This window comes from Tetrao urogallus (genome assembly GCF_951394365.1).
Source record: "Tetrao urogallus genome assembly, chromosome: 3".
Lineage (NCBI taxonomy): Eukaryota > Metazoa > Chordata > Aves > Galliformes > Phasianidae > Tetrao > Tetrao urogallus.
The window spans coordinates 78,355,209-78,371,519 of record NC_136815.1 but is presented as its reverse complement, the minus strand read 5'-3'; the positions used below and the strand labels follow the sequence as shown (position 1 = coordinate 78,371,519).

Below are 16,311 nucleotides of genomic sequence, written 5' to 3'. Positions count from 1 at the left end.
TTGATCTTTTGTGAGCGGGTAGTAAAGAAGGCACAAAAACGCTCGTTTCTAACACTTCTTCACACCAGGCACACGAGGTGACCTTCACGAGAGGCCCAATCACGTCCGTGCCCTGCCCAGCACAGTCCCGCTCCCAGCCCCGGCCAGAAGGAGGCACTTACTGAGCTGCCCGGAGCCGGGCTCCCTGCCGCCGGCTCCGCCGAGCACGCCGCCGCCCAGACCCCCTCCGGCGGGCGGGCGTGCCGCTCTGCCTCTCGAAGTTGCCCGGTTGGAGAAGAAATCACGCAGCCTGGGCAGCTCCCGGCCGCTCTCCAGCAGCTCCGTGTGCAGCTCCAGCGCCGTCAGCAGGAACTGGTCCCGCAGGAGCTGAGCCGCCATCGCGTCCATCGACACCCGCGGCGGATCCCCAGCGGCGGCCCCGCCGCCCGCCCCCGCCGCATCGCCCGCCGCCCGCAAACCCGGCAGCTCTTCGGGGCTGCCCGCGGCCGCCGCCTCCTCCCGCCGCGGGCCGGGTACGCCGGCCCTCCCGGCTCGGTACTGCTGCTGCTGCCGCCGCCGGGCCTGGCTTCTTCAGGCTCGTCCTCCTCCGAGTCGCTGAGAAAAGGGTTCACGCTGCTGCCCCCCGCCCGCCGCCGCCATCTTGCACCCCGACGCGGCGCTATCGAGGCGCCGCCGCGGTGAAAGCCGCGCAGAGCAGCAGCCTCTTCTGGCGGGACCGGAGCCGGGGCCGGGGCCGCCGCCAGCTCCCCCAGATGCTACGGGCGCTGCCGCCGGCGACTTCCCCCCGACAACCACCGCTTCCTCGGACTCCGCACCCGCCCCGCTGCCGCTTCCGGATCCCGCCTCTCGCGAGAGCTCTCCGACCAATCGCGAGCGGCGCCCCGACGCGCAGGCCTCGCCCCTCGGCCCGCTCCGGGAGGCGGGCTGCAGCTGGGAGAAGGGGCTGGGTGCAGAGGGCGGGAACACGAGCGTAGCAGAGGAAGCGGAAGTAAATACCGGCGGAGCTGGCGGCGGGAGGCAGTGAGTATTGGCGCCTGCGCACTGGGCGCTCCCTGGCTGCGTGTGGTGGGGGGAGGTCCGGGACTACGCGTGGGGCCGCATGTGGCGGCTCAGGGGGAGCTTCCTGCGGCTTGGGGTCGCCCGCACGTCAGCCTCAGGGTTTTTAGCTGTCCGGTGGGCTGGGGCGGACCCAGCCCGGTGTTGTGCGGATGTGGGGCTGCATGAGGGCTGTGGGTGTGTGGCAAAGTCGGTCTGGGCCCGCACAGGAGGGAGGACGGTTGCCTGGGGTCGTCCTTTATCGCTCGGTGTGGGAAGTGCGGCTTTTTTTTTATTTTTTTTTTTCATCTTTGTTGTCCTTTGAGCTTGAAGAAACACGTGTCGTTTTAACTTTGTTTTTATGTCTTAAGCCAAATTTGGCTCTAGCTGTGCCTTCCTGGTCCCCTCCCTGCAGTCCCATCCATAGCACTTTAGCTTTCCCAGTATATGTACTCCTATCTGCTGTCCCTTTCAGTTTTGTTTTATCTTGTCTCAGTGCCCTGATTTCGCTCTGCTGCCTGCCTTGCCTGATTCCTTGCAGGTTAGGATTGAGAGTTCTTGTGCCTTAAGAAAAGTGTCTTTGAATAGATTCCAGCTTTCATTTGTACCTCTCATGGAACCGAGGGCTCCCCTGCGCTAATGCTCTTAACAACTGGAAGTTTGCTTTTCTGAGGTGTCTTTGCCTGCCTTTTATCTGTCAAGACTGAGAATTAGAGTAGCAAGAAGTTGTATGTCTGGAAGCATGTTGTTTCCATTGATAAAACCAAAACCATAGTGTTACCTCTGGTGTTTCCTGGCGGGATTCTCTTATTACATGCTCCCTTCATTATATGTTTCCCTACTGAAGTGAGTTCAACTTGTAAACAGTACAGATTCGAGTCAGTATTGGTTTCTGTCGTTTCTTTGAAAGCACCACATTTCTGCTAACTCAAGACTCCACTGTGTCAGGCTGATTAAATGTGACATCCGTGACTAGATCAGGTTGCTCAGAGCCTTGACCTTGAATTTCATCAGGGATGAGGCATCTACCACACCTCTGGGCAACCTGTTGCAGTTCTTCGCTACCCTCACTGTAAAAAAACAAAAAAACAAACAAAACAACAACAACAACAAAAACCACAAAAAAACTTTTCCATTATACCCAGTCTAAAACTCCCCTCTTTTAGTTTGAAACCATTTCCCTTTGTCCTGTCACAACAGACCCTAATAAAAAGAGTTTGTCTCCACCTTGCTTACAGCCCCTATTAATATATTTAAATACCAGTCTCTCTGGAGCCTTCTCTTCTCCAGGCTGGACAGTCCTTGCACTCTGCCTGTCCTCACAGGGGAAGTGTTCCATCCCTTGTATCATTTCTGTGGCCCTCTGGTTGGATTCCAACATGTCCATATCTTTTCTGTACCGAGGACTCCACAATCTTAATATACTGGAGTTTATTAGATATTAAATATTGCTTATCTATCATAATTGCAATCTATAGTCTTTGTATTAGTATGCTATAAAAAATATATTCTTCTACTTATTTTGCATACAATTTCCTTTAAAATGTAATCAATTTTACATTCTGTTCTTTAATAAACCTTTTTTTATTCTGATAAAATACAATTTTTATAGTGTTTATATCATAGGGAAAAGAGTAGCGGAACATGAATGTGTTGTTGCCTAAAATAAAAAGCAGTATATTGAAAAAGCTTTAGAATTTGATCTAAACCACCGTAAAATAGGAAAAAAATATTCACTGTTGGTACTTCGGAGTTAGGAACCCGTGAAGAAATCTTACTACTTTTCCTTTCCTTTTAAAACATGCGCAGTACGAGCTTGCTACAAGTTGATGTGCTTGCGGTCTGCCTTGTCCCGTAGAGAGAGGAAAGTTACTGATGTCCTGTAGCAGCCTCTAGTGGTGATGTGCGATATTTACAAGTGATTTGAAGATAAAGGATGATCTTTCTTATAGAGGGCTGTATCAGAAAGTCGTGAAAGTTAACAGTTCCCTTTTTAAGATGGCATACTTATCCATGTGGAAGGACAGTATAGGTAGGAAAGGGAAACAGTGAAAATCAAGTATGAAAATGGTCACTGTAAGGTCATTCACAGGTTTAAAAGTAGTAAATTCACACCAGAAGCTATGTTGCCTGAATTTATTGATGTGTTTTTTATTGAAGCTTTCTGGAAGTGCAAATAAGGCTTGAAATTGAAAAGGTGTGGCTTTTTTCCTATCACTACAGAGTCACACACCACCAACTTGTAAATATGCTACCACGACTGATACCGTGCCAATGCTTGCATTGTTCAGCCTGCTGCTCTTCTATCGAGTATTGGAGGAAAGTGTGATTAAAGGTTTCTAAGTGAGCATATTTGGAAGTTACAGTGGAAGTTATGCATTGAAGTCTACAGTGTGAATAAATGGAATACAAATTGGAGAACTGAGTAGGAATCTGAGGACGTGCTTGGAACATACTGAGTTAGTACTGTTGGAAGAAGATGTTCTGTTCATCTGGTGCCAACAGAGGTTTATGTTATGAATTAGACTGGTGAGCTAAACTATTTCCTTTTCCTTTTTTTTTTTTTTTTTTTTTTCTTTTTTTTTCTTTTTTTTTCCTTTTTTCCTTGAGGTTACTTTCAGTTGAGAGTTGTCCATTCTGCCTCACTATGCAGACAGCTGGGCCAGCCAAAGAGAGAGCTTGGTATGGGAATAAATGCTTGGAAGCAGGGAACAGGGCAACTGTCTGCAGCTGTACTTAGTTTTTCTTGCAGAATTTGTAACTGTCAGAACCTCTTGGTCTTCTAACTGCTACTCCTATGTCAGAAATACAAGATAAAGTATTTCACCTGCTGATTTTACATATTTGGGAAACAGATGCATTTCATTATGAAAAAGTTCCTACAGATGGTGGGTACAGATAAATAACTGCTAGACAGATGTTAATAGTAGGCTTTTGCTGTCATTATAGAATCGGTTAATTGTTTTCTCTGTGAGAGCAGACACATAATGTAGGTAGAGCTTGCCTTTGTGTTCTTAAGATGAGACAGTATCTGCCTAATAATAAGTCTACTCTTCGTAATCATCTGCTTACCAGTGTTGCCTCACTTCCTTGTTTTGCCAGCAGGGAAATTGGGAAATGGCAAATGTCTGTTTGTGACAGAAAGACGCCATACAACTTCTTTGCATAAACATTTATGGATAAACCTCACGGGGTCCTTGATGAAGTACTCTATATACTTGCATTACTGGTTTAGAAGTTGGATGCTCTCTTGAAGGTGATGTTTAAATGTTTTTCTCCTCTTTGCAATTTAGTTATTGCGGTTTCTTTCCCCTCTTGTGCTGGTTTCCTTACGATAAAACTAACTACTGAAAGCCTGGTTTTAAGATGGATTTCCCTGGGGACTTAGATCTGCAATTGCAGCCACGTGCTGCTGGAGCAGAGGCAAGATCCTTCTGAAGGCTTGAAGAGTCTGAGAAAGAAGTGTAGGATAACAGAAAGAAGGAATTTCCCTTTGAAAGCTCCCAACGAGGGAAGCTTGGAGTGATGCAGGCAGGCCGTGGGCAGGGTAGGTCTGCCGGAGCAGCGAAGCCGCAGGTCCGCGCCGCCAGTTCAGCACCTTGGAGAGCAGCCGACCACTGTCCGGCGTCTGCAGGGCGCTCGGTTCTTCCTAGATCGGCATTGCTGTAACAGGTTTGTGAAGTAAAGAGGAGTAAGATATCGATTCTCATAGCTGGCTGAGCTGAGTAATCGGATACAATGCTTCTGGCTAGTATATTGGTTGAAATAGTGCTTTTGTTCTCACGAGCTCGTAAGTTAAGAAACTCTACTTTGAAAGAGTGTGAACCTGTGAAATCATAATTCGACTTCAAAGCATTAAATAATACTTTCAGTAATAAAGACATAGAGAAGGTTGTCTTGTTGCCCTTTTTCCTTACCCTGAAATTATTGGTAAAATAGGCCTATGTGCAAGATCCAGCAGATAAGTGGCTTTGGAGATATTGCATGTGTTTGGTTAACAGTTGAAAAGAAAATGTGACTTCGTAAAACAAAACTCTTCTGCGTCAACTTTTTAAATCCTTACTTATACTGGCTTCTTTAAGCACCATTTTCTTTGAATGTTTTTTTCTGTATATGTACCGAACAAATTTGCAAGCTAAATTTATTTGCAAGGTCGTCTTCTATCATTTTCCTTGTGTGTTTTTTTCTCTGTGTGCTCTACTTTAATATTTGACTTTCAAGTGTTCGATCCTTTGGCCCTTTATTTCTGAAGCGAGAAACTGTAGTGCTTGTATCTTACTTGTATCTTACTGTGTCTGTGTCTTACTGAGTAGTTTTATTGTAAATCTCTTTAAAAATATCTTGGGGGTGTTTTCAGCCTTGGATTGTCAGGGAGGTCTCCACTGAGACAGCTAGACTGCTATGGCTAACTGCCATCAATGCACTTGTGGTTTTTTTTTTAAGTACTTGTTTGTTGACCCTAGCAGTCCTGGTGGCAGATGTGCTGGTTTCTGTTCCCAGGTGTCATTCTATCCCCCCAAATATCCTATGAAACTTTTAATATCAAAAATCTGTTTACAAGACCTGCAAGAAGAGCATGAAAAAATGAAAATAAAGTCTTTATTCCCTGCAAGAATAGTCATACAAAGCAATGCAAAATTCTTTTGTCAGGACAAAGAACTGAGTAGTCCACGTTGAGATGGAAATATGATGTTTAGCTGTAGAACAGTGATACTTGAAGAAGACTTAGTAATAGAAATTGTCTCTGTGACTTTGAAGTTATAAAAAAAAACAAAACAAACAAACAAAAAAAAAAACTCAAAAAGGTGTTGTAAAGACCTCCCGAAAACACGTCAGTGGCCCAGAATACTGTTATCAGTGAAATAGCTGATTCATAGGGAAAAACAACAACAAAACAACAACAAAAAAGCCCACAGCACTTGTTACTGTTGAGTTTTATTTTCTCTGAGATCTGACCTTTTATCTGTCTGCATCATGAACAAATACAATGCTGCATTCTACGCTTCCATTTTTCTACAATTGGCTGGCAAGCGTTACCAGGGGATGATGCTTTTGTTCTCTTTCATGCCTCAAAGCATGAAAAAACCACCACTGTCCTTTCTCAGTGCTCTCTTCTTGTCAGTGTTGTACTTGAGTATGTTTTTGTGCCTGGGAGGTTTGTGGAAACCTATTGCATGTTTACAGGATAATTTGCAGAGAAATGTGTAGGCTGGCATTACAGGTAACTGATTTGCAGATAAGTTCTGTTGGTTATTCTGCCTTGTAGTCCATAGTCAGGTTTCTCTTTGGAATGTTTTAGCAAAAGAGATTTTGTTGTTGTTGTTTTTTTTTTAGGCAGAGCAATTTTGATTATCAAATGATGTTAAAAAGGAAGTTAAATATTCCTTGAGCTCTTTGCCTCAGGTTTGGATCTACTTCACTGAACAACATTTAAAATTTAAAACAGATATCATTTGCTATTATAATCCATAAAATTAGTGGAGGTGTTGAACATAAAATCATTTTAAACAGATGGTTTAAATTACCAAAGCCACTTCAGTGCAGGTGCAAGCAAAAATACTGTCATTGCAGCTTCATTATCTGACAGAACATATTATACCTCACGGGAGAGAAAATGGAGTTTGGGAAAGGAGGAAAAGGGTCTAGATCATAATCTCGCCTCTATTCATTTTTATTATTTGCTTCACGTGTGAAACAAATGTGAGGTTTTGGGATCTCCTTTGTCTAAGTATTGTGTAAAGATGCAAGAAAGCTTAATCTGAGACTGGCTGGTAAGTCTGTATAAGTCTGTGTAGTCAATGGACATATGCTTTGAGAGCAGGAAATCGCTTGTATTGCTTGACTAGTGTAACCCTTTAAACATTTAAATTAGTGAAAGAATAGCGTAAAGGCTGCTAGGGCTGTCTTGGATGATATATAATTGCCACGGCATTTAAAGTACTGTCACACAGCAAAACTTTCATTTTGCTTCCCTACCCTAAGCAAAAGGATCATGTGTTATATGTGGACAAATTGCACAGCCACAAATTTGACAGTTTAAATTATGTAATGTGCTGTACTGTTTAGCTGAAAAATGTATTCATCAGCTAGAAACATAGCAGGCATTCCCTTCCATTTCTTTTTTTTTCTATAAAAGATTCTTACCAAGGCCATTGATGCTTATTGAAAATGCCTTTCCAATGGATTTTTTTTCATCTTACGCAACAGACTTGACAATATTTAGTGAGGAATGGTGTCTCTAAAAGAAATGACTAATGTGTCTTGAGCTCCCTCTCTTGACATTTTATTATCCTTAAAAAATATTCCTGCCAATGGGGCATATTCCGTGTGGTATTTTGTGGTTGTTTTATTGCATATTTAGAGGGGGGGAAAAGGCAGGGAAAGGAAATGTGACATTTCTCACAAAGAACTATACGATGCAGTGCAAATATGATTTTCTTTGTCTAATTTATAATGCTGAGAGATTACAAGTTCGGGGAAATAGAATTTAGATGTTGATTCCTTTGGATAAGGTGCCTCATTTCCTTAATTATATCAACATTCCTGTTTAGCTTTAAGGGCTCTGATCTTTCATGGGACTGTGGATGCTAGTTGTGTGGCAGTCAGAACTGACTGCAAAGGAAGTACTGGACTTTGAAATGAGTCAGAAAACATTTTGTTAGCAAGATGTGGGTCAGATTGAAAGGAATAAAAAGCTAATGTGAAATAAATTGCTTGCTTCTTGTCTTTGATGGGGCTTTGGTGGCTCATTGTAGCTGTCTTGTTCCCCTGCTACTGTCACAGTTTTCATTACTGTAGTTCTTTAACTTCCATGACCACTAGTGATGAACTTGCAACTGCAGGAGGGCTTTCTGCAGTATTTTTGATAGATGTGAGTACAAAGAAGGAGGAGGTCTCTTTTGTTCCTGGCTGGTGCAGATGGGGTGAGTTTTCTCTCTGAGGATTCTTTTAAAACAAACAAACCAACCCTTTCATCTGTTCGAATAACCCCCCCTAAGAAAAAATAATTACAGCCAGGAGGTTTCTGCTGCTTGTCTTTAATCTTGTAGACTTCAGGAAAGGTGCCTGCTGATTCTGTCTTATCTTTTATTTCAGGACAAGTGCTCCCCTTTCATCTGTGTGCTCTTTTGTCTGCTCACATACAAAATCCAATAATGACAGAAGTGGCAAACACTGGTGAAGCCCACCAGCTCAGTGCAGTGCTAATTTCCCATTTGCTCTCTTCCCATGTACAACTTATATTGCAAGCAGTGAGTGGCCTGATGGTTCTTAAGTACTTTCCAGTCAATATCTGAAAATCTGTAGTTGGTTCCAAATTGTTTGAATAAAGTACTTTAAATGTGGGGTTTAAATTTTGTCAGGCTGGAGGCTGGGCAGCATCATTATTGGCTCTGTATTTAGTTTAGGGAGATGGTGATAGTAGGAGAAACAAATATAGAAATAAAACAAGAAATCTGAGTGTGATATTCTCTTTACTAATTTGGATGGGTCTGTAAGGAGATGAGTTGTCTGGCTGAGCTGTATTATTGTAAATAGCATTTGGGATGGACTGTAAGAAATAGCATGACAAATAGGTTGCAACCTATAGGTGCTCCTGACCCTCAGCCTGTTGTTTGCAAGTCCAGAAGCCGTGTTCCTTTCTCTTGGTATGTGACAGAAAACACAAAGCTACACTGAATAATGCAGTCAAGATTTGGGTGAAGATTACATCTTCAGATTTTGGGATTTAGCATACTAAGTCACTTCAGTGCCTGGGAAAATATCAGTGGAACAAAATGCTGATATATCTTTGACTTAGGTTTTATTGGCAGGAAGACGTAAGATATGTCTTCTAGTTTCAGTTTGTTTAACTACTTTTTTGCTGACGAAGGCATAGATTTTGCACTACTACTAAGTGCTTAGATTTAGTCACTTGTCATCCAAAGTGAAAAGAGCTTTGTGTGTGTTTAATGTATTTTTTTCTTCTCTTGGCATTTAGCGTTTTCTCATAAATAAGCTAATACATAACCTACTTTTCTTTTGATTCTGGTTATTTCTTCCTTTTAGCATGCCTTGTATGGTTTCTGCCTTGAACCACCAAGCACCAGACTCTACAGATAAATTTGCTTGTGATGTCTTTTCCAATAGGTGGAGGGAGAAGAACAAGGAACTCTTTTCCTTTGTGTGGTGGTCTGTAAAAGCTGGATTACATTTCGGTATCTCTTGAGATGCAGAGGCACAGTGCTTAGCTGAGCATCCTTCCTGTTAGGATACATGCATGGATGCATGCTCCTTAGACATGTTACCTGTGCTCTTCTGTGCCTGGAAGGCATGAAGGCTGTCTCAAGGGGTGTCTGAGTTTTTCTGGGATAGATGTTCCCTGTTCTTCCCACCGAGAAAATCATGCTAGAGACTTGCTGGGCACCAAGAAATTTAATAGTGAAGCTGTCACCTGATGGTGATGAGCAGTTAAATATGTTAAAATTGTGACCAGCATAGTCTACTATAATATGATCAGACTGTGTTGCAAATGTAAAACTCTTTTTTGGAATTAAATTTGTAGATCACTGTAGATCTGATGATATTAAACTTGAGTTGTGTTGATTACGCTCTTACTGCTGCAAGCTTGGTCTCAGGCCTGGGGAGAGTTGAAATAAAGAGAAATGCCTAGTGGTGAAAACGGTTTAGGTTACTGTTACTGTAGTTGGAATTTAGAATATGTTAAGCTATGGAATTCTAGCATTAGAAGCACCCAATGGCAAGAATCCAATTGAAGTAACATGCTTTGTTTAGTGGGGTATTTAGTCATATCAGTTTTAGGCCTTGATAGCTTAGATTCTCTTTTCAAACAGCATAACTGCATCAAAAGCTGCACCCCTATGGAAAATAAACAAAATAAAATGAGGTCCCATGTTAGTGGTATTTCTGTGATTGTGGTTTTGTGTATTTAATTTCATGCAGGAACTCTGACTACTTATAAAAGCAATAACTGAACAGATGCTTCAAAAATGCTGTAGGTCTCTATTGGAATCCCACTTGTAGACACAGAAGTGTGCGAGTTCCTGCTTAAGTGATCAAAATGTACTCTTTACTGATATGACTGCCAGATGTCTCTTTGAAATGCGTTATCTATCTCAGTCTCCTTTCTTTTTTCTCCCATCTCTGAAATTGGAAATTGCTGCATTAATTATTTCGATTAGGATGGAGGCTGTTGCATCTGTATTTCAATAGGCAAACTTAAAGGAGCTGTAACTTGCAGTTGAGCTGCATTGAGGCCTGAATTTTACTGTGACAAGTTACACTTAATTTGGATTATTTATCTATAAAACTTTCAAATCTTTTCCAGTTGGTGGATTTTATCCTCTGTGATTTTCCTGGCTCTTTGAAGTTTTTATTTTACAAAAACATTTCAGTTTTTGTGAGGATGAGTTATATGGTAGTGAAGCCTTTCTTCTTTACTTGATGATAATGCCATGTGTTGGCTGTCAGTTGGCTGTCTGTCCATGTTTCTGACTATTTTGTAAGCAGCAAGATAAGAAGTGTTCTCATGTAGGAGCATTAAGTAGATTCTGAATAGTTTCCTTAGGAGAGAGGTGTGCATTGATATCCAAAGTTGAATGCCTGCTGCACCTTCCAGGCTATTTATTAGGAAGATCTGTTTCTGAATTAGTAAATTCAGGTGATTTTTGGGTAGAGCTGATAATTAGCTCATTTATACAATGACTTTGTCAACTTTGACAGAGCTAGTAGTCTCTTTCAGACAGTCCCCAAGCTTACTTGAGTCCTATATGTTTGGACTGCCTTCATGTGAAACTCTCTGTATGTGTGGTAGATGCATACATTTTCGGTGTATCTAATGTTAAGCATATTTGTATCCCTAACTTGACTTATAAGATTGAGAGGGTAGGAAAGCACTGTGAAAGCACAGGTTAGTAGCCAGCTGAAACATCATCCTTCACCTGTTGTGCTTTTGTTATCTATTTTAGAAGAGTGTTCTTCACTCACACACAGCATCTTTGTTCATTTAAAATTAGATTTCCATGTATAAGCAGAGTGCAATGAGCCTAGAATTGATGGTAAACTTAGAAAAAGCAACTTTGCAGCTTTTGGTGCTTGCTGTAGGATGGCTTTCTCTGGCTGTCTTTGCTCTGTACGCGCCTTAACAACCACAACGCTGTTACGCAGTCGGCCGGTAGAGGGCAGTGTGTTCATGGAGACGTCGCCTTGTCCCGGTCTGCTGTCAGTGCTGCAGATAAAGCAAGGCCGCTGCTTGTCACAGAAGCTGGCCTGATTTTATGGTATTTTGAAGCCATCTGATATCCCTGTAAATGCCAGAGGTGTATTGCTGCGATGTAGCTATCTGACAGTCTGAGTCAACAAGGTGATGACCAGAACCAGAATTTCCCTGAACAAGCTTCTTTATGTAAATAGAGGTTGGTTATGGGTCTGGGTAGTCAGTCTAGTAATAGCATTTATTTGATAAATAAGTATACAATAATAAATAAAAACCAAGTTTCGTATGACTAACTGTATTTCTCTTACTCTTTTAGTGTTGGGTTTTTCCTTGCTGACCTTCGATTACCATGGGTATACCAGTCTTCATACTTGCTGGTCTCCTTGTGCATTTTGTCTTCATGGCCTCTATTTTTGACATCTACTTCAGCTCCCCTCTGGTTCATGGTATGACTCCTCAGCAAACTCCACTGCCACCTCCAGCAAAGCGCCTGGTACTCTTTGTTGCTGATGGTCTGCGGGCAGATTCTCTGTTTGAATTGAATAGCAACAATACTCCCCAAGCACCTTACCTGCGGTAAGTCCGTCTGAAAATAATTTGGATCCAGAATGCTTAATTTCTGGAGGTTGTTATTTGTAATGCTGGAAAGAGTTCTCAGAGGAATAAGAGAAACAAGGGCAGCTTTGGTGTCTTGGTACTTCCTTCTGCCTTTGAAATGACAAATTTTTGCAGTTGTTTTTTTTTTCAGCATCGAGAATTTGTCCCCATCTCTAGGAGCAGTGGTATGTAGCAGCTAGGAAAGAGGATATTCTTGTCATCAAGTGTCTTCAGTTTTTCGGTTTCAGTAATTCAGCATTATTGTAATTTCTGGTGATAACGCAAACCGTACATTAGTTTGTGAAGTCTGCACTTCTACTGCCTTTGTTTTACTTTGTCCTCTTTTAAAATGTATTCAAGTCAGAAATTGTCACTGGTGCTGAAAGAATGTGGGGGAGTGGAAGGGAAAAGCTGGTTCCAACCCCCCTGCCACAGGCAGGGACTCCTCTCATTAGACCAGGTTGCTCAGAGCCCCACCCAGCCTGGCCCACTTGGACACTGAGCCACTGACTGCAACTCTCTGAGTGAGGCCGTCCAGACAATTCCTTATCCAGTGAGTGGTCCATCTATCAAATCCTTTTTTTTTTTTTTTTTCCCTATTTGGCGACCAGGATATTGTGTGAGACAGTATCAAATGCACAAATTTACACAAATTCAGTTAGATTACGTCAGATGCTTTTCCTTTATCCACTTAGGCTGTGACTCCATCAGAAAAGGCCACCAAGTTTGTCAGACATGAGTTGCCCTTGATGAAGCCATCTTGGTTACCACACATCACCTCATCTTTGTTTTCTGTGTGCCTTAGTAATGCCTTTAGGAGGATCTGTGCCATGATCTTGGCACATGGGGTGTTATGTTTCCCCTTTTCCAATCAGTGGGAACTACACCAGATTGCCATGACCTCTCAAATATAATGGATAGCTGCTCAGCAATGTCATCCCCCAGTTCCCTCAGAACCTGTGAATAGATCCCATTGGGTCCCATGGACTTATGCACCTTCTAGTTCTTTAGATGGTCTTGAACCTGATCTTCACTTACAGCAGGCAGATCTTCCTTCTCCCTGTTCTTACCTCTACTTTCTGCAACTTGAATGGTGCAGCTAGAGTCCTTGCCAGTGAAGACTAAAGCAAAGAAGTCACTGAATACTTCGCTTTCTGCATATGCCTTGTGACTATGTCTCTGATTTCCTTTCAGAGAGGGCTTACGCCTTCGCTGGCCTTCTTTTTAATCACTATTGTATCTGTAAATGTTGTTTCCTTTATGTCCCTGGCTAAATTTAATTCTGTCTGGGTTTCAGCTTTCGTATCTTGATCCCTGGCTTTTCTGACAACTTTTTTGTAGTCCTTCCAGGTAACTTGTTCCTACTTCCACTCCTTATAGACTTTTTTTTTGTGCCAAAGTCCAGGAGCATCTTGTTGATCCACAGAAACTAAACTTCCTGGCATTCTTGCCTGCTTTCCTTTGTCTTGGAATGCACTGCTGCAGGGCTTGGAGGAGATGGTTCTTGAATGTTGACTGGCTTTCTTGGGCCTTTCTTCCCTCTAGAACTTTATCCCGTGTCACCCTGGCAAGCAGTTCCCTGAAGAGGTCAAAGTCTGTTCTCCTGAACTCCCAAGTAGCAAGCTTGCTGCGTATCCTCTTTTACACCCTAAGGATCTTCAACTCCACTGTTTTGTTGACACTGTGGCTGAAGCTGTCTTTGAGCGTCACGTTACTCACCAGCTTCTCCTCGTTGGTGAGATAAGGTCCAGTATAGCACCTTTTCTTTTGAGTTCCTATACCACTTGGAAGAGGAAGTTATCATTGATGCATTCCAGGAACCTCTTTAATTCTGGCGCCTTGCTGTGTTTTCCTTCCAACAGATATTGAAGTGGTTGAAGTCCCATGAGGACTGTCTTTAATGAACATGGAACTGCTCCTGTGTGTTTATAGAAGGCCTCATCCAGTTAGTCTTTCTGGTTGGGTGGCCTGTAGTAGACCCCTGCTACGATGTCTCCTTCCCCTGCCTTCCCTTTAACCCTAACCCATAAGCTCTCTGTCAGCTCCTCATCTGCCCCCAGGTGGAGCTCCATGAACTCCAACTGGTCATTGATGAGCATAGAGAGCAGCATTCCCTCCCCTTCTCCCCCGCCTGCTTTTCCTGAAGAAGAAAGAATACCCATGTATTCCTACATTCCGATTGTGAGAGCCATCCCACCACGTCTCAGTGATGCCAGCCCTTGTAGGCATGCACATGCTTGTAGCTCTTTTTGCTTGTTCCCCATGCTCCATGTGTTAAGAGTAAAGACAATGAAATGCCATCTATGTATCTCTTGTACTCTCTTGCTTGTGTATTGAAAACAAGTGTGAGCTTGTGAGATAATGAAAAGAAAATGTTGCTGCATGCTGTGTGCTGTAGAAGGTGAGGCAGTCCAGGGCACATAAAGTCTATTTTTTTGCACATTTGTTACTAAGTTCCATGTGTTCATTTTCTTACTTGCTTTAGTTTGTGGCATAACAGATAATTTCTTGGGGGATGACCTGCTGGAGGGGAGCTCTGCGGAAAGGGACCTGGGTGTCCTGGTGGATGACAGGTTGGCCATGAGCCAGCAGTGTGCCCTTGTAGCCAAAAAGGCCAATGGCTTACTGGGGTGCATTAAAAAGAGCGTGTCCAGCAGGTCGAGGGAGGTGATCCTCCCCCTCTACTCTGCCCTGGTGAGGCCTCATCTGGAGTACTGCGTCCAGTTCTGGGCTCCCCAGTACAAAAAAGACAAGGATCTCTTGGAAAGAGTCCAGCGGAGGGCCACGAAGATGGTGAAGGGCCTGGAGCATCTCTCCTATGAGGAAAGGCTGAGTGAACTGGGTCTGTTCAGCCTTGGGAAGAGAAGACTGAGAGGGGACCTGATCCAGGTCTATAAATATCTAAGGTGTGGGGGGCAGAATGGTGAGGCCAGACTGTTTTCAGTGGTGAGTGGAGACAGGACAAGGGGAAACGGCTGGAAACTGCAGCATAGGAAGTTCTGCACAAACATGCGCAAGAACTTCTTTACAGTGAGGTGACGGAGCACTGGAACAGGCTGCCCAGGGAGGTGGTGGAGTCTCCTTCTCTGGAGATGTTCAAGACCTGCCTGGATGCCTACCTGTGCGACCTGCTGTAGGGAACCTGCTTTGGCAGGGGGGTTGGACTCGATGATCTCTGGAGGTCCCTTCCAACCCCTACAATTCTGTGATTCTGTGATTCTGTGATTCTCATGCAGGTGTTCTGTTAAGGAGGAAAGATCACCTTTAAATGAACAAGATCTACTCATGTAGCAATTTGCTATAAATAAAAGCAATGTTTTTTACCAGGTATATAAAGTTAATAAAGATTCATTGTGTTTAGAGCAGATTGCTGGCTGATGTATGCTAAGTACCCAGGCTTTTCTTCTGCAAATGTTCTTGAAAAATCTGTTATCCATCAGCGTTCAAGTAGCTGCAAGGGACAGCAGGTGGTGTGTTCTGAACTGCTGTGATGCTGCTGCTAAGGACTACAAGAAAAAGGTTCTAATCCTTGTCAGTCATGTTTCATACGTATTGCTATATCATATACATCACTGCTATGGGTAGCTAGTGTTTGTGCTATCAAGGAAATGATTGGTTTTTTTTTAATTTCCTCTCAATGAAGGGCTTTGAAATAATTCAAAATGACTAAATGAATTTTGAGAAGGTAAAATACATTCTGGCTGTAGTCTGCTTGCCTTGTGTTATTGTTAACTTCAGGTTTGGTAATACAACCTCTCAGAAGCAAAGATAAAGGATTACTTTTTGACTTTAGCAAAATTGATTTGGGAAGTAATCCAAAGGAGTAGAAATCAAAGTCTAATTAAAACAATTTCCTACCTGTTGTGACAGTGAAGTGAGAGGAGAGCCAAAATTCTTTTATCTTTGTCTTAAGTCTTCCGCTAATGTAATACATCTTGATCAATCTCCAGTGAGAATAAATTAGAAACCACTTCAGCTGATACTAAAATCCTTTTTTTCAAAATAGTACCCGTTTTCAACATGACCTGTCTTAAAACCTGGCTGAGATGATAGCTAGGAATAACATCAGAACATTGTATGACCTTTTTCATTTTTCACTGTAATATTTGAGCTATTCCAAATAGTCTGTGAACTTTAAAGTAGGCCTGAGCATGTGAGATCCAATATGAGTTTAAAAAAAAGCAACTATGAATCCAATGTGCATATTGAAGCCTTAAATGTTAGTTTTTAGTTAGATTCTTATTAATGAGAAATATGTTTGAAATTTAGTGTAAAATTTCATAATAACAGCTGTATAAAATCAAAGTGGATCTATCAAAAATAAAAGTGCAAAACATGAACTTGGAGTCTAGTTAGTCTGTATTCATGTTTAATAACAGTAGCACATTTTGTGACTTATGCCTCAAAGAACAAAAACAACTTTTCCTAGTGGTTTTGATTCTGCAAATTGCTTTGGATTTGCTCAG

At 42.6% G+C, this 16,311-nt stretch overlaps 2 protein-coding genes across 2 annotated transcripts in view; one reads left to right on the top strand and one right to left on the bottom strand.

The window, feature by feature from the left end:
- The window catches only part of RELCH (RAB11 binding and LisH domain, coiled-coil and HEAT repeat containing), a gene marked incomplete at both ends in the record, with an annotated part of 69,849 nt that extends 69,210 nt beyond the window's left edge, over positions 1-639 (bottom strand). The window contains 5 exon segments of the mRNA XM_079533227.1: positions 162-237; positions 239-268; positions 274-506; positions 509-623; positions 625-639. Of these exon segments, the coding sequence (XP_079389353.1) occupies positions 162-237; positions 239-268; positions 274-506; positions 509-623; positions 625-639 (469 nt within the window).
- Positions 640-11,224: 10,585 nt separating this feature from the next.
- Positions 11,225-16,311, top strand: part of PIGN (phosphatidylinositol glycan anchor biosynthesis class N) — a gene marked incomplete at both ends in the record, with an annotated part of 92,683 nt that continues 87,596 nt past the window's right edge. The window contains 3 exon segments of the mRNA XM_079533491.1: positions 11,225-11,266; positions 11,565-11,582; positions 11,586-11,824. Coding sequence (XP_079389617.1) covers positions 11,225-11,266; positions 11,565-11,582; positions 11,586-11,824 — 299 coding nt within the window.